General features: G+C 45.3%; 1 protein-coding gene across 1 annotated transcript in view; it reads right to left on the reverse strand.

Moving 5' to 3' along the window:
- cenpw (centromere protein W) overlaps positions 1–23,471 on the reverse strand; it is a 53,386-nt gene that overhangs the window by 18,071 nt on the left and 11,844 nt on the right. The window contains exon 2 of the mRNA XM_070884447.1: positions 17,569–17,682. Coding sequence (XP_070740548.1) covers positions 17,569–17,682 — 114 coding nt within the window. The remainder of the gene's footprint in view (positions 1–17,568; positions 17,683–23,471) is intronic.

A 23,471-nucleotide genomic window follows, 5' to 3' on the forward strand; every position in this document is an offset into this window, starting at 1 on the left:
CTGTGGATGTGGTGTGTTTGGATTTCCAGAAGGCATGCGATAAGGTGCCACTTAAAAGCTTACTGCACAAGATAAAAGTTCATATGGTTGGGGGTAATATATTAGCATGGATAGAGGATTGGCTAACTAACAGAAAACCGAGTCGGTATAAATGTGTCATTTTCCAGTTGGCAAACAGTAACTAGTGGGGTGCCGCAACTGGGTGCTGGGTCCTCAACTATTCACAATCTATATTAGTGACTTGGATGAATGGACCGAGTGTAATGTAGCCAAGTTTGCTGATGATACAAAGATGGATTGGAAAGCAAATTGTGATATAGATAGGCTGAGTGAACAAAAATTTGGCAGATGGAGTATAATGTGGGAAAATGTGAGGTTATCCACTTTGGCAGAAAAGAATAGAAAAGCAAATTATAATTTAAATGGAGAAAAATTGCAAAGTGCTGCAGTACAGAGGGACTTGGGGGTCCTTGTGCATGAAACACAAAAAGTTAGTATGCAGGTACAGCAAGTAATCAGGAAGGCAAATAGAATGTTGGCTTTTATTGCAAAGGGGATAGAGTATAAAAGCAGAAAAGTCCTGCTACAACTGTGCAGGGTATTGGTGAGGCCACACCTAGAGTACTGCGTACAGTTTTGGTCTTCATATTTAAGGAAGGATATATTTGCATTGCACTGTTCAGAGAAGGTTCACGAGGTTGATTCCGGAGATAATGGGGTTGACTTATGAAAAAAGGTTGAGCAGGTTGGGCCTCGACTCATTGGAGTTCAGAAGAATGAGATGATCTTATCGAAACATACAAGATAACGATGGGGCTCGACAAGGTGGATGCAGGGAGGATGGACCCAAATTTCCCCAGGAGTTGCTCCGTTTTTTTTGGAGCAACTTGGTTTTTCTGGAATATCTTTTAGTTGTAATTCTGGCCATTTAATTTGCACCAGTGTATGTGATAGGTAGGTTTTTTTTGTGTTAGTTTTTTTTTCCCAAAAGGGGGCGTTCCCAGCCACTTACTCCTGTTTTAGGTGTTTGGCCAGCAAATAGTTGCTCCAAACTAACTTAGGCCAGCATATGTTGCCACTTCTGTCTGCACAGGAAAAACCTTACCGAGAGTTAAGGAATCGGCGCAAGTAACTACATTTAAAGCACCACAAGCACAAAAAAGTAATAAGCATAAAGAACTGAAGTAAATCTAACTTCAACTAAACTCGTCAGTGACTGGCCGCGCGGGAGTCCCTTCGGCCTGGGATAGGGGACAGAGAACACGGCTGGCAGCCCACCGACTTTCAACCCTTTTTGCCCATTTTTCGGGTTTTTGGTTGGGCTTTAAAAACGGCAGCCTTAACCTGGCAGAGGCATGGAGCTTCGGTTCCCTCACGTGAGGGACCGCAGACGACTACATTTAGCCCCGAATGGAGTTGGGAAATTGGCTGTCACGCCCGAGTTCAGCCCAGGGGTCGTAGGTTGTAGGGAGAAAGGTATTTCGTCGGCGCCGGCCGGCCTGGTTGGTTGGTGGGTAGGAAAGAAAGCGTGAGCGCCAGAGGGACAGGCGACATCTGAGCGAGCGAGAGAGAGATAGATAGAAAGGCCAGAAGCAGTGGCTGAGCAGCGCGGAATGTCGGAGGATAAAAGCAGGCAGCAGCGATGGCGGCGAGATGTATGCGGACTGACTTGGACGCACGCTCAGTGGTCGGCAAGTGTGCTAGAGCCAAGCGGGCCACGTGTGGAAGGACACAGAGGTCCAGCGCAACACACAGAACTGCAGAGACTCTTTGGCAAACCGCCACCCAACCAAATGATCGCAAAGCCAGCCCAGCATGGCAAGCGACGTCGCTACACGACAAGCTATCCTCGGTCCAAACTACTAGACTGCAGCCAAAGATGACCAACCTCTACCCCTCTCTCTCTCGCCCTGATCAAAACTCAGTCCACCAGTCTGTGTGGCAGGCCATTTGGCCTGGGATAGGGGCAGGACGCGCTCGTCAGGCATCATCACCACAATCATGGGAAGGAGCTGCTGCGCATGCGTGACTGCTCTATTGCGCATGTGCGCAGCTGCCGGCACTGTTTTCGGTGCAGGGCTGTAGCTCCACATACCCCCCCCCCCCCCCACCCCACGAGGAGCGCCATGCCAGGACCCGGGACTCACAGCAGAGCGGCCAGAATCGTGAGTACGTTTTTTGGCGCCGTTTCCAGCGCACAAAGTTGGCGCATCTCAGGAGAGTGCGCTGAAAAAAGGGGTTGGGGAAATTTGGGCCTGATATTTCCACTCACAGGGGAAACTAAAGCTTGGGGCATAGTCTAAGAATAAGGGTCTGCCCATTTAAAACTGAGATGAGGAGGAATTTCTTCTCTCAAAGGGTTGTAAATCTGTGTAATTCTCTGCCTCAGAGCTATGGAGGCTGGGTCATTGAATATATTTAAGGCGGTGAGATAGACAGATTTTTGAGTGATAAGGGAATAAAGGGTTATGGGGAGTGGGCAGGGAAGTGAAGCGGAGTCCATGATCAGATCAGCCATGATCTTATTAAATGGCGGAGCAGGCTCGAGGGGCCAGGTGGCCTACTCCTGCTCCTATTTCTTATGTTTACTTGCTCTTTTAATAAGACAAATGTTAACTTAACTGGACCAGCCACATAAATACTGTGGCTACAAGAGCAGGTCAGAGTCTGGGTATTCTGCAGTGAATGTCTCACCACCTGATTCCCCAAAGCCTTTCCACCATCTACAAGGCACAAGTCAGGAGTGTGATGGAATACTATCCACTTGCCTGGATGAGTGCAGCTCCAACAGCACTCAGGAAGCTCAACACCATCCAGGACAATGCAGCCCGTTTGATTGGCACCTCATCCACCACCTTCAACATTCACTCCCCCCACCACTGGCACACCGTGGCTGCAGTGTACACCATCTACAAGATAGACTGCAGCAACTCACTTCTTCGACAGCACCTCTCAAACCCATGACCTCCATCACCTAGAAAGACAAGGGCAGCAGGCACATGGGAACACCATCACCTCCAAGTCACACCATCCTGACTTGGAAATATATTGCCGTTCCTTCATGCGCGTTGGGTCAAAATCCTGGAACTGCCTCCCTAATAGCACTATGGGAGTACCTGCACCACACAGACTGCAACGGTTCAAGGCGGCGGCTCACCACCACCTTCTCAAGGGCAATTAGGGATGAGCAATAAATGCTGGCTTTGCCAGCAACTCCCACATTCCAGGAACAAAAAAAACCCAAGGTATTTAAGTTAGCTAAATGTATTTCTTCAACCATGTAGATTCCAAGGGCTAAAAATTTGGGTTTTAGCAATTTCGCCCGTTTTTGGGCGATAATCGCAGCGGTAGTTATTATTTTTGTTTAAGCGCCGGGGTAGCGTTATCGCTGGACGTCGCAAAATTCGCCGAATGGTGACCAGCGATAGCGATAAATCCGGCCTTGCATGAGTGTCCGCAGGCCGGAGCCGAAATTTGTGATCGAAAAAAGAAACAACAGGCCTTCTGAGCATGCACAATTTTTTTTTCCTCACGATTTTTTTTCTTCTTCCCACGATTCTGGTCAGCTGTCAGGGTGTGCCCGCGCATGCGCAGTACATCCAGGGCTGAAACAGCTATTTAAATTTTTTTTTATTATACAGAGCAAGCAGCCACGATGGAAGGGGTCATCAGCAGGCAGAGCCCCAAAGTTCAGTTATGAGGCAAACTAGGCCCTCATCGTGCAAAGCAGATGGGGGAAATTTAATAGGAGGGGTGCCAGTAAAACCCTCCCAGCTGGGTGAAATTGTCTGTGGATCAGTGTGGCCGAGGAGGTTTCCTCAGTCGATAATATCAAGAGGGACCATAAGCAATGCCAGAAAAAATTCAATGACCATTTGCAGGGTCGTCAGAGTAAGTAATATTTTTATTCATGCATTCGTTCAGTAGTTAAATTGTAAATCTGACACATGTTGGTATAGGTAGGCTTTGTGTTGCACCTTATTTGCCATGAATTATCGTCACACATTAGTAAGACTGCTTTTTGACATCTTAAAAGATGTTTCTGCACTTTGATGTCTTCCTCATGAACAAAGTGCAACTACCAGGGCCATTAAACAGAGGACTGTATTAAATGGACACAGTATGGGTACAAGTGCTTTGATGGCTGTGTCTGTGCCACAAGAGCAGATGGGCCTTCTGGTAACCATTCCAATTGTCATCTTTGCTGGAAAAGTTGTTGCACAACCGCTGTGGTCCACCCCAGACATTGCCGGACCTGGAGGAGCGGGTGGCAGCTTTGATAAGTGCCTCAGTGATGTAAACTACCCCTGTTCAAAACTGAAGGCAAGTCCTGCAAAATCCCCGGGCTGGGTTGGGGCAATGTGATGCAGTGTCTGTGGGCTACATATAATGCAGTAGCGTCGGTCTTTCAAATGAGCCTGTGTTATGTGACCTTCCTCATGTCACCCTGTCCCCTCCCCTGCTGCTAACGACTCGTCTGTTGTTTTCTATTTCCAGATGAGGCGGCGCCATATCTGCCAATAGAAGCCTCCACCTCAGGGGTGGGGGTGGAGAAGGGGGACCAGGAAGATAATCAAAGACAAGGAAACTCTGGAAGCTATTCTGGTGGGGGGGGGCACCGATGCAATCAACACCTTTTTTAGCAGCGGCCTGTAGCTCCGAGCAGGAAGACACATTTTCGGGCTTTGGCCAATCCGAGGCCCCGGTTTCAAGTGGCATGCAGCCATGCACTACCAGGGTTGAATCCCGTATGCCCTATCTCTAGAGTGCGAGCCGGCAAAGCCGGTCTGCTGACAGACAGGCAGATGCACAGCTGGACATGGTGGGACTGTGCAGGGAGAGCTCCTGGAGGTCTTAGGTGCTTTTCCCACAAACATTGCGACACTGTCTGTGGACATGAGGGAGGGCATGTCGCAGATTGTCTCTGCAATGCACGAGAACATTGAGGCAGTCAATGGCATTGCGCAATTAATGGTCTCGACCTTTGTCACAGCACCCAGACCCATATCACCTGAGAGTGGTGAGGCCGAGCAACAGCCTTGCCACTCAGAAGCAGGGCTTTCCATACCCGGAGCTTCTCCAGGGGATCTACACATGGCGTCTCCATTGTCTATCCCCCTTTTACAGCAGGACTCTGGCCGCGTTGTTGCATGACATCTTGGTATCACTGTGGGTACGGTCCTGACGCGAGGGGGTGGGGAGCCGCAGGTAAAAGACGTTCGGTGCAGGGGTTGTTCTTTCGCAACTTTATAAAGTTCCCAATGATCATTGAGACACAGAATGAAAGGGTGTAGGTTTTGCATGAATTGCTGCCTTCCCCAAGGTTCAGGCCTGCAAGCACCTTTAGAGGATCCAGAGATTTACCAAAACCGAAAGGGATTCCACTCCCTGTTTAAATCCCTGAATTACATGCTGCCCCTTGGTGATGTCATCTGCAGACATGGGGTCAGTTTCCACGAATATCTTGATGACACCCAGCCCTACACACTCCCTCTCAATCTTCCACTACCTTGGTGCTGCCAGATAGTTTGTTTGACATTTAGTTCTGGATGAGGACAGACTTGCACTTATATAGCACCTTTCATGACCATGGAAGAACTAGGGGGCATAGTTTCAGAATAAGGAGTCACCCATTTAAAACGGAAATCAGGAGAATTTCTTCTCAGAGGGTCGTGAATCAGAGGTCCCAAAGCACTTTACAGCCAATTAAGTATTCTTGAAGTGTAGTCACTGTTGTAGGAAACGCGGCAGCCAATTTGCACACAGCAAGCTCCCACGAACAGGTATGTGATAATGACCAGATAATCTGTTTTAGATGTTGATTGAGGGATAAATATTGGATAGGGCACTGGGGACAACTCTCCTGCTCTTCTTCAAAATAATGCCATAGGATCTTTAACGTCCACCTGAGAGCAGACGGGACCTCGGTTTAATGTCAAGAAGCCTGGAGGAGTGGTTGGTTGGTGATTGGTGAGTAGTTTTTCTTTTTCTTTTCCTTTATCAAGCGGTAACCCTCATCATTGTTGTTGCCAAATTAAGTTAATCTAGGGGTTCAATCATGGCAGGAGAGCTCGGACAAGTGTCATGCTCCTCCTGTGCTACGAGAACTCAGACGCTTCCAGTGTCCCTGACGACTACATGTGCGGGAAGTGTATCCTGCTGCAGCTCCTGACAGACCGCATTGTGGCACTGGAGCTGCCGGTGGATTCACTCTGGAGCATCCGCGATGCTGAGGATGCCGTGAATAGCACGTTTAGTGAGTTGGTCATACCGCAAGTAAAGGTTACACAGACAGATAGGGAATGGGTGACCAACAGGAAGAGCACTGGAAGGAAGGTAGTGCAGAGATCCTCTGCGGTCAACCCCTTCCAAAACAGATATACCATTTTGGGTACTGCTGGCAGAGGGGGGGGGGGGGGGGAGAAAGAGAGGATGACTCATCAGGGGAGGGCAGCAGCAGCAGCCAAGTCCATGGCACCATGGGTAGCTCTGCTGCACAGGAGGGCAGGAAAGAGAGTGGGAGAGCTATAGTGGTAGGGGATTCTATTGTAAGGGGAATGCATAGGCGTTTCAGTGGCCGCAATGGAGACTCCAGGATGGTATGTTGCCTCCCTGGTGCAAGGGTCAAGGATGTCTCGGAGCAGTTGCAGGAAATTTTGGAGGGAGAGGGCGAACAGCCAGTTGTTGTGGTGCATATAGGTACCAGCGATATAGGTAAAAAAAACTGGATAAGGTCCTACAAGATCAATTTAGGGAGCTAGGAGCTAAATTAAAAAGTAGGACTTCAAAAGTAGTAATCTCAGGATTGCTACCAGTGCCACGTGCTAGTCAGAGTAGGAATCGCAGGATAGCTCAGATGAATACGTGGCTTGAGGAGTGGTGTAGAAGGGAGGGATTCAAATTCCTGGGACATTGGAACCGGTTCTGGGGGAGGTGGGACCAGTACAAACTGGATGGTCTGCACCTGAGCAGGACTGGAACCAATGTCCTAAGGGGAGTGTTTGCTACTGCTGTTGGGGAGGGGTTAAACTAATATATGAGAGGGGAATGGGAACCTATGCAGGGAGACAGAGGGAAGTAGAATGGGGGCAGAAGCAAAAGATAGAAAGAAGAAAAGTAAAAGTGGAGGGCAGAGAAACCCAAGGCAAAAATCAAAAAGGCCACATTACAGCAAAATTCTAAAAGGGGCAAAGTGTGTTAAAAAGACAAGCCTGAAGGCTCTGTGCCTCAATGCGAAGAGTATTCGTAATGAGGTGGACAAATTAACTTCACAGGCAGCAATTAATGAATATGATATAACTGGCATCACAGAGACATGGATCCAGGGTGACCAAGGCTAGGAACTCAACATCCTGGGGTATTCAACATTCAGGAAGGATAGACAGAAAGGAAAAGGAGGTGGGGTAGCGTTGCTGGTTAAAGAGGACATTAACGCAATAGTAAGGAAGGACATTAGCTTGGATGATGTGGGATCTGTAGGGGTGGAGCTGCGGAATACCAAAGGGCAGAAAATGCTGGTGGGAATTGTGTACAGACCACTAAACAGTAGTAGTGAGGTTGGAGACAGCATCAAACAAGAAATTAGGGATGCGTACAATAAAGGTACAGCAGTTACCATGGGCGACTTCAATCTACATATAGATTGGGCTAACCAAACTGGTAGCAATACGGTGGAGGAGGATTTCCTGGAGTGTATTAGGGATGGTTTTATAGACTAATATGTCGAGGAACCAACTAGAGAGCAGGGCATCCTAGACTGGGTGATGCGTAATGAGAAAGGACTAATTAGCAATTCTGCTGTGCGAGGCCCCTTGGGGAAGAGTGACCATAATATGGTAGAATTCTTTATTAAGATGGAGAGTGACAGTTAATTCAGAGACTAGGGTCCTGAACTTAAGGAAAGGTAACTTCGTTGGTATGAGACGTGAATTGGCTAGAATAGACTGGCAAAGGATACTCAAAGGGTTGACGGTGGATAGGCAGTGGCAAACATTTAAAGATCACATGGATGAACTTCAGCAATTGTTCATCCCTGTCTGGAGTGAAAATAAAACTGAGGTGGCTCAACCATGGCTAACAAAGGAAATTAAGGATAGTGTTAAAGCCAAGGAAAAGGCATATAAATTGGCCAGAAAAAGCAGCAAACCTGAGGAGTGGGAGAAATTTTGAATTCAGCAGAGGAGGACAAAGGGTTTAATTAGGAGGGGGGAAATAGAGTATGAGAGGAAGCTTGCCGGGAACATAAAAACTGACTGCAAAAGCTTCTAGATATATGTGAAGAGAAAAAGATTGGTGAAGACAAACGTAGGTCCCTTGCAGTCAGATTCGGGTGAATTTATAATGCGGAACAAAGAAATGGCAGACCAGATGAACAAATACTTTGGTTCGGTCTTCACGAGGGAAGACACAAATAACCTTCCGGAAATACTAGGGGACCGAGGGTCTAGTGAGAAGGAGGAACTGAAGGGAATCCTTATTAGGCGGGAAATTGTGTTAGGGAAATTGATGGGATTGAAGGCTGCAAAATCCCCAGGGCCTGATAGTCTGCATCCCAGAGTACTTAAGGAAGTGACCTTAGAAATAGTGGATGCATTGGTGATCATTTTCCAACAGTCTATCGACTCTGGATCAGTTCCTATGGACTGGAGGGTAGCTAATGTAACACCACTTTTTAAAAAAAGGAGGAAGCGAGAAAACAGGTAATTATAGACTGGTTAGCCTGACATCAGTAGTGGGGAAAATGTTGGAATCAATTATTAAAGATGAAATAGCAGCGCATTTGGAAAGCAGTGACAGGATCGGTCTAAGTCAACATGGATTTATGAAAGGGAAATCATGCTTGGCAAATCTTCTGGAATTTTTTGAGGATGTAACTAGTAGAGTGGATAAAAGAGAACCAGTGGTTGTTGTGTTTTTGGACTTGGAAAAGGCTTTTGACAAGGTCCCACACAAGTGATTGGAATGCAAAATCAAAGCACATGGTATTGGGGGTAATGTACTGACGTGGATCGAGAACTGGTTCGCAGACAGGAAGCTGAGAGTCGGGATAAACTGGTCCTTTTCAGAATGGCAGGCAATGACTAGTGGGGTGCTGCAGGGCTCAGTGCTGGGACCCCAGCTATTTACAATATATATTAATGATTTAGATGAAGGAATTGAGTGTAATATCTCCAAGTTTGCAGATGACACTAAGCTGGGTGGCGGTGTGAGCTGTGAGGAGGACACTAAGAGGCTGCAGGGTGACTTGGACAGGTTAGGTGAGTGGGCAAATGCATGGCAGATGCAGTATAATGTGGAGAAATGAGAGGTTATCCACTTTGGGGGCAGAAACACGAAGGCAGATTATCTGAATGGTGGCAAGATTAGGAAAATGTGAGGTGCAATGAGACCTGGGTGTCATGTACATCAGCCATTGAAAGTTGGCATGCAGGTACAGCAGGCGGTGAAGGCGGCAAATGGTATGTTGGCCTTCATTGCTGGGGGAGTTGAGTATAGGAGCAGGGAGGTCTTACTGCAGTTGTACAGGGCCTTGGTGAGGCCTCACCTGGAATATTGTGTTCAATTTTGGTCTCCTAATCTGAGGAAGGACGTTCTTTCTATTGAGGGAGTGCAGCGAAGGTTCACCAGATTGATTCCCGGGATGGCGGGACTGGCATATGAGGAGAGACTGGATTTACTAGGCCTGTATTCACTGGAGTTTAGAAGGATAAGAGGGGATCTCATAGAAACATATAAAATTCTAACGGGACTGGACAGGTTCGATGCAGGAAGAACATTCCCGATGTTGGGGAAGTCCAGAACCAGAGAACACAGTCTAAGGATAAGGGGTAAGCCATTTAGGACTGAGGAGGAGAAACTTCTTCACTCACTCAGAGAGTTGTTAACTTATGGAATTCCCTACCGCAGAGTGTTGTTAATGTCAGTTCATTGGATATATTCAAGAGGGAGTTAGATATGGCCCTTACGGCTAAAGAGATCAAGGAGAAAAAGCAGGAAAGGGGTACTGAGGTGAATGATCAGCTATTCTCTTATTGAATGGTGGTGCAGGCTCGAAGGGCCGAATGGCCTACTCCTGCACCTATTTTCTATGTTTCTATGACTCACGATCTGGAGACACGAGTTTGAATTCTCACCATGGCAGCTGGGGAATTTGAATTCAGTTAATTAAATAAATCTTGAATTTTAAAAGGGCTAGTACCATGAAACTACTGGATTGTTGTAAAAGTGCATCTTGTTCACTAATGTCTTTTAGGGAAGGAAATCTGCCATCCTTACCCAGTCTGGCTTATATGTGACTTCAGACCCACAAAAATGTGGTTGACTCTTAACAGCCCTCTGAAATGGAAGCTCACCACCACCTTCTCAAAAGGACATTAGGGATGGGCAATAAATGCTGGCCTTGCCAGTGACACCCACATCCCGTGAATGAATAAAAAAGTCTCTGGAGTGCGACTTGAATCCACAACCTTCTGACTCAGGAGCTGAGTGCTATCAACTGAGCCACGGCAGACACAATGATTTCATTCAGCTGAATAATGGGAAGTCCAAGGCCATCATCTTCGGCTCCCGTTGTAAACTTCATACCTGCTACCAACTTAATCCCCCTCCATGGCTACTGTTTCACTGTCTGCATGCCAGCGCCGTCTGACCCCAAGCTGCACTTCTGATCCCACCTCTAACATCTACTAATGCCTCTGCCCCTACCTCAGCCAACCTACCAATGAAACACTCGTACATGACTTATCAGATTCAACTATTCCAATACTATTCTGATCTGACTCCCAATCTCCACAAACTTCAGTTCTTTCATAACTCTCCTGCATGTATCTAATCCCACGTCAATCAGCTCATCATGCAGGTCCATGCTAACCAACATTGGCACCCAGTTCCTCAACTGCTGATTTAAAATAGTACACTTGTGTTTTAATTTCTCCATGGCCATGACCCTCCCCATCTCGGTAACCTTCTCTAGCCTTACAACTTGCCTCCCCCCTCCCCTCCAAATCTCAATTCCTCTCACTCTAGCCTTTTGTGCAGCCCCCTTCCTTCACCCCAATTGGCAGCTGATGGCACAGCCACACCTAGGTCCTACTCTTTAAAACCTCTCTAAAACCCTTTACTTTTCCACCTTCTTCATCTCATCGGCAGTCCCTCAGAATTGAGGAAGACTTGCTTCCACTCCTAAAGTGAGCTCTTTGGTGGCTGAACAGTCCAATACCAGAGCCACAGACTCTGTCACAGGTGGGACAGACATTCGTCAGAGGAAGGGAGGGGGGTGGGACTGATTTGCCGCACGCTCCTTTCGCTGCCTGCGCCTGACCTCTTCACGCTCATGGCGCTGAGATTCGAAGAGCTCAACACCCTCCCCTAGGGGGGGTCTTCGGCCACGGACTCCTAAGTGTCAGTGATGTCGCACTTTGTCATGGAGGCTTTGAGGGTGTCCTTGTAACGTTTCCGCTGTCCACCTTTGGCTCGTTTGCCGGGAAGGAGTTCAGAGTAGAGCGCTTGCTTTGGGAGTCTTGTGTCTGGCATGCGAACTATGTGGCCTGCCCAGCGAAGCTGATCGAGTGTGGTCAGCACTTCAATGCTGGGGATGTTAGCCTGGGCGAGGACACTGATGGTGCGCCTGTCCTCCCAGGGGATTTTCAGGATCTTGCGGAGACATCGTTGGTAACATATCTCCAGCGACTTGGTGTCTTCTGTCTATGCCTCTGATCCATACAGGAGGGCGGGTATTACAACAGCCCTGCAGACCATGAGCTTGGTGGTAGATTTGAGGGCATGGTCTTCGAACACTCTTTTCCTCAGGCAGCCAAAGGCTGCACTGGCGCACTGGAGGCAATGTTGAATCTCTGCATCAATGTCTGCCTTTGTTGATAAAAGGCTCCCAAGGTATGGGAAGTGGTCCACGTTGTCGAGGGCCACGCCGTGAATCTTGATGATTGTGGGGAGGCGGGGGGACAGTGCTGTGCGGCGAGGACAGGCTGGTGGAGGACCCGTGTCTTATGGGTGTTAAATGCAAGGCCCATACTTTCATATGCCTCGGTGAATACATCGACTATGTCCTGGAGTTCAGCCTCAATGTGCGCGGACGCAGGCGTCTTCCGCGTACTACAGCTCAACAACAGAGGTTGGGGTGATCTTGGACCTGGCCTGGAGGCGGTGTAGTTTAAACAGCTTCCCACTGGTTCTGAAGTTTAGTTCCACTCCAGCGGGCAACTTGTTTACTGTGAGGTGGAGCATGGCAGCGAGGAAGATTGAGCAAAGGGTTGGAGCGATGACGCAGCCCTGTTTGACCCCGGTCCGGACATGGATTGGGTCTGTAAGGATCACGGCCTGCAAGTCATCGTGGAACAAGCAAAGGATGTTGACAAACTGTTGGGGGCATCCAAAACGGAGGAGTACGCTCCATAAGCCCTCATGGTTGAGTGTCAAAGGCCTTTGTAAGATGAAAAAGGCCATGTATAAGGGCTGGCGCTGCTCCCTGCATTTTTCCTGCAGCCGTCGCACTACAAAGATCGTGTCCGTTGTGCCCCGTAGGGGACGAAATCTGCACTGCGATTCCAGGAGGAGCTCCTCAGCCACAGGGAGAAGAACTCTCGCAACAACCTTCCCAGTGGCTGATAGCAGGGAGATTCCCCTGTACTTGTCCCCTTTTTAAAGATGGTCACTGTCACTGCATCTCAGATCTCTCGGCATGCTCTCCTCCCTCCAAATGAGAGAGGTGAGGTTATGCATCTGCGCCAACAGCGCCTCTCCGCCATACTTTACCGCCTCAACAGGAATTCCATCGCACCTGTAGTCGTGTTATTCTTGAACTGTTTTATGGCTTTGCCTACCTCATGCAGCGTTAGGGTTTCACTGAGGTGGTGGCGGGTCGCATGCTGCAGGATGAAGTTGAGAACACTCGAGTCAAAGGCAGAGTCTCGATTGAGGAGATCTTGAAGTGCTCCTTCCAGCAGGCCTCAACAGCCTCGGTGTCCTTGATGAGTGCTTCCCAGTTCTTGGCCAGAAGTGGGGTGGGGCCTTGGGAGTTTGGACCGTAGGTGGCCTTGACTGCAATGAAGAATCCTCGCATATCGTGGCTGTTGGCCAGTTGTTGTATCTCCTGTGCTTTCTCCATCCATCACCTGTTCTTTAGGTCCCAGCTTTTTTGTTGGACCTCAGCCTTGAGCCGTCTGCATCGTTGCTTTGCAGCTCCCGAGTTGGGTTGTTGCTTGAGGCTCAGAAATGCTCCGCGCTTACGATCTTTTAGTTCTTGGATCCCCTGATCATTTTCATCAAACCAGTCCTGGCGTTTTCTGGTTGAGTACTGGCACTGGTTTATAGAGACCTGGAGGGCAGACCAAGCGCTGTGGGCATTCAGCATCTCAGGGTCATCAAGACACGCCAGATTAGCTGTGAGGCGCTGGCTGAATAGGGCTCTTTTAGCTGGGTCTTTAAGTGCCCCGGAATTAACTTTTTTGCGGCACTGCTTCTGCTGTCCCCTCTGCTTTGGGGCTATGTTTATATTGATGATAGATCGAATTAGGCGATGGTCCGTCCAACAGTCGTCAGCTCCTGCCATGGCGCGGGTGATGAGCACAGCCTTGCGATTCCTGGCTCGGACGATGACGTAGTCGAGCAGATGCCAGTGTTTGGAGCGAGGGTGTTGCCACGATGCTCTGTATTTGTCCCTCTGGCGGAACAGGGTGGTGGTGATGAGTTCGTGTTCTACACATTTTGTCAGGAGTAGGGTACCGCTGGAGTTGGCTTTCCCTACCCACTCTCTGCCAATCACACCTCCTCAGAGGGCTGTGTCTTTGCCGACCCTGGCATTAAAGTCACCCAGGAGGATCAATTTGTAGCCCGTGGAGACGAGGGACAGGGATGTCTCGAGGTTGGAATAAAAACCCTCTTTAGCCTCATCCGTTGCATCAAGTGTTGGGGCGTATGCATTGATGACTGTGGCGCATTGGTTCCGGGATAGGGTAAGACAAAGAGTCATGAGGCATTCGTTAACTGCACAGGGGGAGTCTTTGAGGCGTTCGACCAGTTCATTTTTGACGGCGAAGCCGAATCCATGAAGGCGGCGTTCTTCCGCTGGTTTTCCTTTCCAGAAAAAGGTGCAACCTCCACCATGTTCCTTGAGCTGGCCTTCCCCTGCCCGCCGGGTCTTGCTTAGGGCGGCGATATCAATGTCAAAACGTCTAAATTCCCAGGCAACTATGGCGGTGCGGCATTCTGGCCTTCGCTGTTGGAATTGTACACGAGGGTCTTGACATTCTAGGTCCCGAACTTCATATTAGCGAAGCGGAAGATGCCTGTGCCCGAGTTCTTTTAATGCACACGGACTAAGCTGAGCACGGTCTTGGTCCAGTGGCAAGGGAGTCCAAGACGACTGGAGACCAGGCACTGCTGTATAAGCCTAATTGCCTACAGCGAGATGTTGGCCGCAAGCTCGGCGCCGAGTAGCGCCATTAATGATAGATGGCCTGAGGCTTGGTTGAGGGGCCGGCACTGGGAAGGTCAGCTGCCCGCTGGGGTTCCGAGGGATGTTTTGGGAAGTTTCTTCCAAGGTTAAAAATTTCCCCAGAGGTTTCCAAGTTGTTTTAAAAGTTTGAGTTTAAAAGTATTTCCAGATTATTTTTTTTTAAAAAAGTTACACAGGTTGATTGAAGGTTTAATAAATAAATTAAGAGTTGATTAAAAGTTATAGAAAAAAAGTTCTCCAAGTTGATTAAAAATTTTAAAGTTTTCCCGAATTGTTTAAGAAGTTTAAAAGTTGATTAAAAGTTTTAAAAATTGAGTCCCTTCGGCCGATTCAGCGGCAGCCCCGGAGTCCCTTCGGGCGATTTGACACCGGCCCCGGAGTCCCTTCGGCCAGTTCGATGCCGGCCCTGGAGTCCCTTCCACTGTTTGTTTAAAAGCCTCCTTAATACCACCCGTGGAGTAAGGTTATAACCATCTCTCCTGTTATCTTATTTTTCTTCACACCTTGATGAAGTGGCTGGGAGACATTTTAAAAGTACTATATAAATGCCAGCTGTTGTTATTTACTCATTATATTGATTACTGAAACACATCTATGTGAATTCTCCTCTTTTTGTGGAAGATGGATAAATGAACAGTTTTCACAGAGAAATCAATTTTCCCACATTACTTGACAGACAGACACAGAGAGGAGAGAAAATGAAAGAATAAATGGCGAGGAAGAGAGAAACCTCTTAAAAACATAAGATGGTAGAGTATATGGCCCAAGTTGTGGACCAAGGGTTTTACCCCCAAGGGGAATGCCTGTCTTTTGACATGGGAGCAGGAAGCTCCCAGACATTTGCTTTAGCTAAACTGGAGTGTGAAATGAAACAGAATAGCACCCAGACCTTCTGGTGTCAAAAACAGCCATCTTTTCACTAATACACAATAGTACATAACAATCCACTACAGAAATATTATATATTTTTTTAATCCGTTCAAGTAACACAGGCAAAATATAACTTGCTAACTGCCTTTTCGAATTTATTTCTCCCCCCCCCCCCCCCCAAAGGAAACCTGTATGCGTTTCTATCCATCGGCATTCTAATGGCCACAGGTAATCAGTTAACAAACCCTTAAAAAGTCTCTGCTTTTATTTGCCTTTCAGCACTTTACCCTTCAGGAACTAGGACCACTACTTTTCTTGATGTATATTAATAACTTGGACCTTGGTGTACAGGGCACAATTTCAAAATTTGCAAGTGACACAAAACTTGGAAGTATAGTGAACAGTGAAGAGGATAGTGTTGGACTTCAAGAGGACATAGACAGGCTGGTGGAATGGGCAGATGAAATTTATCGCAAAAAAAGTGCAAAGTAATACAGTTTTGGTAGGAAAAATGAGGAGAGGCAATATAAATTAAATGGTACAATTCTAAACGCAGTGCATGGAGAGAGAGAGATTTGGAGTACATGTGCATAAATTGTTGAAGGGAATGGGCAGGTTGAAAAAGCGGTTAAAAAAGCATATGGCATCCTGGGCTTCATAAATAGAGGCAGAGAGTACAAAAAGAAGAAAGTGATGATGAACTTTGATAAAACACTGGTCCGACCTCAACTGGAGTATTCTGTCCAATTCTGGGCATCGCACTTTAGGAAGGATCTGAAGGTCTTGAGAGGGTGCAGAAAAGATTTACAAGACTGGTTCCAGGGATGATGTACTGCAATTACATGGATAGACTGGAGAAGCTAGAGTTCTCCTTAGAGCAGAGAAACTCTTTTCGATTTTTTTTGAAACAAGGTTGAGAGGAGATTTGACAGGTGTTCAAAATCATGAGGGGTCTACACAGAGTAGCAAAAAAACTGTTCCCATTGGCGGACGGGTCGAGAACCAGAGGACACAGATTTAAGGTGATTGGCAGAAGAACCAAAGGCAACATGAGGAAAAACTTTTTTACGCAATGAGTGATTAGGATCTGGAATGCACTGTCCAAGAGGGTGGTAGGAGGCAGATTCAATTGAGGCTGTCACAAGGGAATTGGATAAGTACCTGAAGGAACAAAAATTGCAGGGGAAAGGGCAGGAGAGTGGGACTAGCTGAAGTGCTCTTGCAGAGAACCAGCCACGAGCTCGACGGGCTGAATGGCTTCCTTCTGTGCTGTAACGATTCTATGAATGCTTAACATGTAAATTACAATGTTGAGCATAAATTTACAATGAAACCAATTTCACCAGTTTACACACTTCTCTGAATTTACATTTCATTTCATCAGGAAAATATTCCAACTGAACCCACAAGTTCGCCTGCTTTGCCTTCCGCTCCTGTTCAAAACTCTGTATGCCCAAGAGTGGAAGAGTATTTTGAAGCCGAGCTGGAGCGCAATAGGTTGCTCAGAGCAAAAAACAAAATCAAGTTTCAACATATTTGTAGCCAGGATTGCTTACCAGTAATATTGAGCTATTAGGCTCACTTAGGAGCAAAGAACATCATTTCCATACAATATTACAAGACAGCATAGGCAAGCATCATGAGTGTGTTACTGGGAACGATCCATGCACTTTTAAACCAGGAATAAATATAAATTGGTGGGCCAACCAATGATCAATGTAGACTGCATCTCAAGATGTGTTGATTGAAGAAAAGCATAAGAATTTTGCAAGTTAATTATACGGGGAATCATAGAAATGATAGCACAGGAGGCCATTAATCTCATACTGCCTGTGCAGGCTTTAGCTCAACTGGAGCTTCCAGAGAAACTAATTCAAAGGAAACATCATATCAATGTTTTCACTAACATGTGCAAATAGAAGAAAGCAGAACTGGAGGAAGTTTAGTCAAACAAACAAAATTATCTTTCAGTTCAAGAAAACAGTATTGAGTTAATGAGCTGAGAATTTGATGTTTAGATTCTTACCTTTTCCATTAAACAAATTTTGTCACTAAGATTTCAATAAAACATACTAGAGGGCTTGTAAAGTTTTATACTATGTCCACTGAAATGATTGTCCACTGGATGTTTAACATATCTGATTAAAAAAAAGCTAGCCCACATTAGTGTGTAATTAATATTAAATAACATCAATTATTGCAACTTAAAAACATGTTTGTTTTACCTTTGCCACTTCCATGACATGGTTTGGTTGAATAGAAGAACTCTTTGATTCAACAGCTTTAGCCCTAGCCTCCACTGCCAGACGATGAAGGAACAAGAGACAGTTTAAATGTACCTATAATTCAAATAAAAATAGAACATTCTTTTTGTAAGGATAGATTGCAATCATTGAACAGAACAAGGAGGAAAACAATTATGTCCAGAACCCAAGCATTTGGTAATACCAACAGTTTTGATACAACTGAATGGCTTGCTAAGTCACTTCAGATGGCAGGTAAGAGTTAACCATGTTCGTGTGAGACTGGTGTCACATATTGGGGTAAGGTTTTCTTCCCTAAAATGAACCAGCTGGTTGTTTGAAAATGATTACTTTTACTAGTACCAATATTTTATTTCCAAATTACTATGATAATATTTGAATTATGCAATAACTAGGTGACGTTGATTTTTTTCTATGACCAGATTTGTCCAAAATGCAAGCTTTGATTAAAGTTTGCAAAGCTACACTGGAATGTGCACAGGTCATTCGCATATTTTACTCTACCAGAGCGGAAGACGAAGCATGTGCAAACATAAAATATCAGTCTCTACCTGAATAAAAATTGAGAATATTTTCTAAAAAAAATTACATTTTTCAGAAGGTCAGAGCAGTATTGTATCCAGAAAATCACTCAAAATGTTCCCTCCCTTTGAACATGCCATTTTTTCTGGGCTCGTCTGTAATCAATTTACATAGTAGTAATTTCAATCCAGTAGTTTGAAAATTTTACTTAAATCTCTGTAGATTACACAGACTTTCTCTACACTATGTACAGATATACATAAATGTAATGCACAGCAGAGACATTTAAATTTAGATCAATTCATTGTACACAGTAGGCTATATAAAAAACAGATATTCTTGGTTGATTTGGAAAACTATCAAAGCAATTTATCTGATTTCTGGTGGGTTTTTTTTTTAAATTAAACATATCCAAAGGATCAAAAACAGATCTTTAGTAATGCACCATAGCAACTCAGATAAGCTGAATTGTAATGTGCAAGTTCTACCGTTAACAGTTTAAACATTTTCAAAGTTATTGCCGTCCCCATTATAGTATGATACAGGTGTCTATTGTATTCTTAACATGTAAAAAATGACTTAAAAAAATTCAATGAATACAAGATATAGTAGTTGCAAGTACTTCACTGTGCTTACACAGAGTAACTTAAATTAACACAAGACTAACTATTCCAAGGTTCCCTTTAAATCTGTTGGCAGCACAAAATAGTGTATGATACAATGAAAAATTTAGTATGTTTTTCTATGTTACATCTCTAAAATGTATCTCTACAAAATCATTATTTTTTCAACAAAACAATCTTTCCCTTGGATATTTTTTTTTAAAGTCTTCCTGTCATGGAGCATAAGCCAAGATCAAAACTCAGTGGTGACATGGAAAATACAAATGACAACATTAACTTTAACCATAAAACTCAAACGTGAAAATTTTTTTTTTTTTAAATGCAGATTACCTACCTAAGTTTTCACTCTCACTTTGAATTAAGGGGCTCTACTTATTGCAGGAGTAAGTTGTACAGTAGCATTTGCTTGGGGAAAACTGCAAGGACATCTTCCCTTCAAATTGTGTTGTTATCAATGATGGTTCCGGTGTGATACAAAGAACATACCTCAACTACAAACCCAATTTATTTTGATCCCGACATCAAAGAAAAGGAAGGAGGAAGAAAGAATGAGGCATTATATTTACTCAAGCAGGGACAGAGTTTCTCTGTCATAGTTACCTAAATGCTGCAGTGAATGGAAAAGAAAAGAAGTGACTTCCAATAAGGCCAGAAAGGAGGCATTGAAAATAATGGAACCAAAAAGCAACCATTTTTCGGCCTGTTCAGAAGTTTACCTTCTGAGAGAATGCACTGTAATGGAGTGTGGTGAAAGTTTGGATATTCCTTCAAGTAACTAGTTTCCTGTTACATGCCACTAAACAAAATCTCAATAACCATTCTGATAACCTTATAAACCATGCGAGATTCATCCTTTTTGCTTATAGTATCTTTTAATACATTATACTTTTAAAACACTAAAAATTGACATTTTGAATCATTAATAATTGTTGTCCACTGGGCATTTTCATACAATGGTTTGGATTTGCAAACCAATTAAATATGGTTTTGGCCACTACTAATTCCATACATGTGCACATATGATTATTGTGTGTGCTTTACTTCCTTGGTTACTGATTTATTGTTACCAATTAAAATGGTGTTAACATAGGTGAAAACGCTGGACTTCAGCACCATGAAAATATCAGGAACATTGTATGGAGTGAAGTGGGACTAGGCTAACATTATAATAGCAATACTTGAATTGTTAGTAAGGTGTAGCTTTGAAATAAACACTGTAGATGGTAATGATTCTTCATCAAGGGATGCTTGACCACAGATACCTTTAGAGACAGCTAGCTTATTTTAGAAGCTTGGGAAAATTATTCATTGTTATGTGCAGAAGATAGGGAGAATGAAGGCCAAAATAGGAATGAGAGTCCAAGGTTAGAAGAAGTTAAGATAACAGGAGACACCTGCTGGACTTGAATAACTCCATTGATGTGATACAAGTGTTGAAGCAGTGTGTGCTGATTTATGACTGTCGCAAAACAACCCAAATTACAGTAACTTGTGTACTATAAAATATGCTGTAAAATCTGTATTGTTGAGTGTGGTATCTTAGGCAACTGAGGATCACTCCCTTGAATTTGCTTGAATAACACTACTTGTTGGACTTTGTCGACTTGAGAGTGGTTTCTTTTTACAACAGAGGGGGAAGAGAGTCATTTTGGTCAGCTTGACTAATACCCGCTTCAAGCCAACAGAATGCAAGCCCAAACAATAATAAGTAGCTTGAACAGGACACATAGGGCCCAAGTTTCCACAGGATAAAAAAACGGGCGCTCCTCCGAGCTGGGCGCCCGTTTTTCGCGCCTAAAACGGCGCTAGAAAAAAAACGCGCTATTCTCGAGCGCTTTGCAGCTCCTTGTCTGTTTGGCGCGGCGCCCAGGGGGGCGGAGCCTACACTCGTGCCGATTTTCTAAGTGGGAGGGGGCGAGTACTATTTAAATTAGTTTTTTTCCTGCCGGCAACGCTGCGCGTGCGCGTTGGAGCGTTCGCGCACGCGCAGTGTGAAGGAAACATTGGCACTCGGCCATTTTTGTAGTTCTTTGTAGCTGTTTAATTTTTGAACATTTTTTAATAAAAGCACATTGCCATCAGCACATCAGCACTGAGGCTACCCTTCTCACTGTCTCCTTCCCCTCCCCACCCTCCACTGCAACAAACGGCGGTTTCCTCCCCCTCCCTCCCTCCCCTCCACAGCAACAAACGGCGGTTTCCTTCCCCTCCCTCCCCGGCAACAAACGGCAGTTTCCTCCCTCTCCCTCCCCTCCATGGCGGCAACAAACCGCTGTCTCCTTCCCCTCCCTCCCCTCCACGGCAACAAACGGCGGTTTCCTCCCCCTCCCTCCCCTCCACGGCAACAAACGCCGGTTTCCTCCCCCTCCCTCCCCTCCACGGCAACAATCGGCGGTTTCCTCCCGCGGGAACGAATGATGGCTGAAGCACTTTCACACAGGTAGGAAGATGGTTTATTTAATCTTTTCTTTGCTTATAAATGTTTATTCAGGTTGGATTTATTTGTATAATATTTGTAGAAGTATAAATAAGGATTGATTGTAGAATTTAATGACTTCCCTTCCCCTCCCCTTCCCCCTCCACCTCCACCTCGTTCTGGACGCCTAATTTGTAACCTGCGCCTGATTTTTTTAATGTGTAGAACAGGTTTTTTCAGTTCTACAAAAATCTTCACTTGCTCCATTCTACTTTAGTTTGGAGTACGTTTTCACTGTGGAAACTTTGAAATCAGGCGTCAGTGGCCGGACTCGCCCCCTTTTGAAGAAAAAATTCTGTTCCAAAGTAGAACTGTTCTACCTCACTAGAACTGCAGAAAAAAAAATGTGGAGAATTGCGATTTCTAAGATAGTCCGTTCTCCACCAGTTGCTCCTAAAAATCAGGCGCAAATCATGTGGAAACTTGGGCCCATAATGACAGCATTCAACTGTGTGTGTTCTGGATGAAGAGCAGGAGCGGGTTTGGCATGTCTCATTGCACAAGTCAACATTCTCAGCAATCACTAAGGAAGTCAAAGTACGGCTCGTACTGCTGGACAAAAATGTGTTGTGTTTGATAAAACACATGCTAGAATTCCAAACTTTGGTGAAAGAGGAGACTCCAAAGTCTTCCACTGAATGATGTTAGATCTTTGTTAAATAAATATACATGCAAAGTACATTTACCCATCTTGTGTGAAACCTATCTTCCACTAAAATTAGTGCATGTGGGTAAAGCAGTGTTGCTGAGGTCATGCCTGTAGTTAGTCAACAATTTCTAATGGACAACACATCTCTACAGCACCTTGCTTTAAACACACCTGCTACATCACAGCGTAAAACAATGGACAACATCCCTTATGGACTATGTAATGGTCCTCAATCTCTGATTTGTGCTGTCCTCTACATTCCATTGGTAAATAAGCCACCCAACAGTAGAAGAGGGGAAAAATATCCAGATAAACCACTTTTTGGCTGAAGGCTGGAGGTATTTCATTTCTGTTCCATTGAAGAGTGCCCCCACATGGCCATCTTCAGTTCTATCTAGCAGAAGAAATAATCTGTACAAGATTTTGTGATAGAGAATACAATCCAAATTTCCCCTATAAGGCCAATTTTACTTTTTCTTCAAGATAAACTCATAGCTAAAAGTCATTTACAAAAAGCTGGATCTACAATCTTAATGTGACAGCAAGTCAATAAAGCACCAGTAACAGCACATGTTGAACTGAGGAATCCAGATATGCCTCAGACCAAGGTGTAGAGAACAGCACAATGGGATTTATGATCAGATGAGGATTACTCCAGTCAATGAAGGAGCCTGAATATATATAAATAAACATATTAAAAAATATATATAATATATATATATCCCTCCAATGGCCTCGGCTTGCTTTGGAAGGAGCAGCGTGTGGCAGCTTGGCCTGTAAATCGGCGTGGTCCCAGCCTGCAAGACCCATCAACAGGCCAGGGTCATTGGAGGGAGCAGCGTGCGGCAGCTTCAAAGAGAAGGGATTCTGTGGAACTACAGTACCCAAAATTCATCAACCCATAACCAGGTAGAAATAATTGCATTTCTATCTCCAATGAAGAAATTTTGCATAAACTTAACATGAGGCTGCAGAGTGACTTGGATAGATTAGGTGAGTGGGCAAATGCATGGCAGATGAAGTATAATGTGGATAAATGTGAGGTTATCCACTTTGGTGGTAAAAACAGAGAAACAGACTATTATCTGAATGGTGACAGATTAGGAAAAGGGGAGGTGCAAAGAGACCTGCGTGTCATGGTACATCAGTCATTGAAGGTTGGCATGCAGGTACAGCAGGCAGTTAAGAAAGCAAATGGCATGTTGGCCTTCATAGCGAGGGGATTTGAGTACAGGGGCAGGGAGGTCTTACTGCAGTTGTACAGGGCCTTGGTGAGGCCACACCTGGAGTATTGTGTACAGTTTTGGTCTCCTAACTTGAGGAAGGACATTCTTGCTATTGAGGGAGTGCAGCGAAGATTCACCAGACTGATTCCCGGGATGGCGGGACTGACCTATCAAGAAAGACTGGATCAACTGGGCTTGTATTCACTGGAGTTCAGAAGAATGAGAGGGGACCTCATAGAAACGTTTAAAATTCTGATGGGGTTAGACAGGTTAGATGCAGGAAGAATGTTCCCAATGTTGGGGAAGTCCAGAACCAGGGGACACAGTCTAAGGATAAGGAGTAAGCCATTTAGGACCGAGATGAGGAG

The sequence above is a fragment of the Pristiophorus japonicus genome, chromosome 7 (genome assembly GCF_044704955.1).
Source record: "Pristiophorus japonicus isolate sPriJap1 chromosome 7, sPriJap1.hap1, whole genome shotgun sequence".
NCBI lineage: Eukaryota > Metazoa > Chordata > Chondrichthyes > Pristiophoridae > Pristiophorus > Pristiophorus japonicus.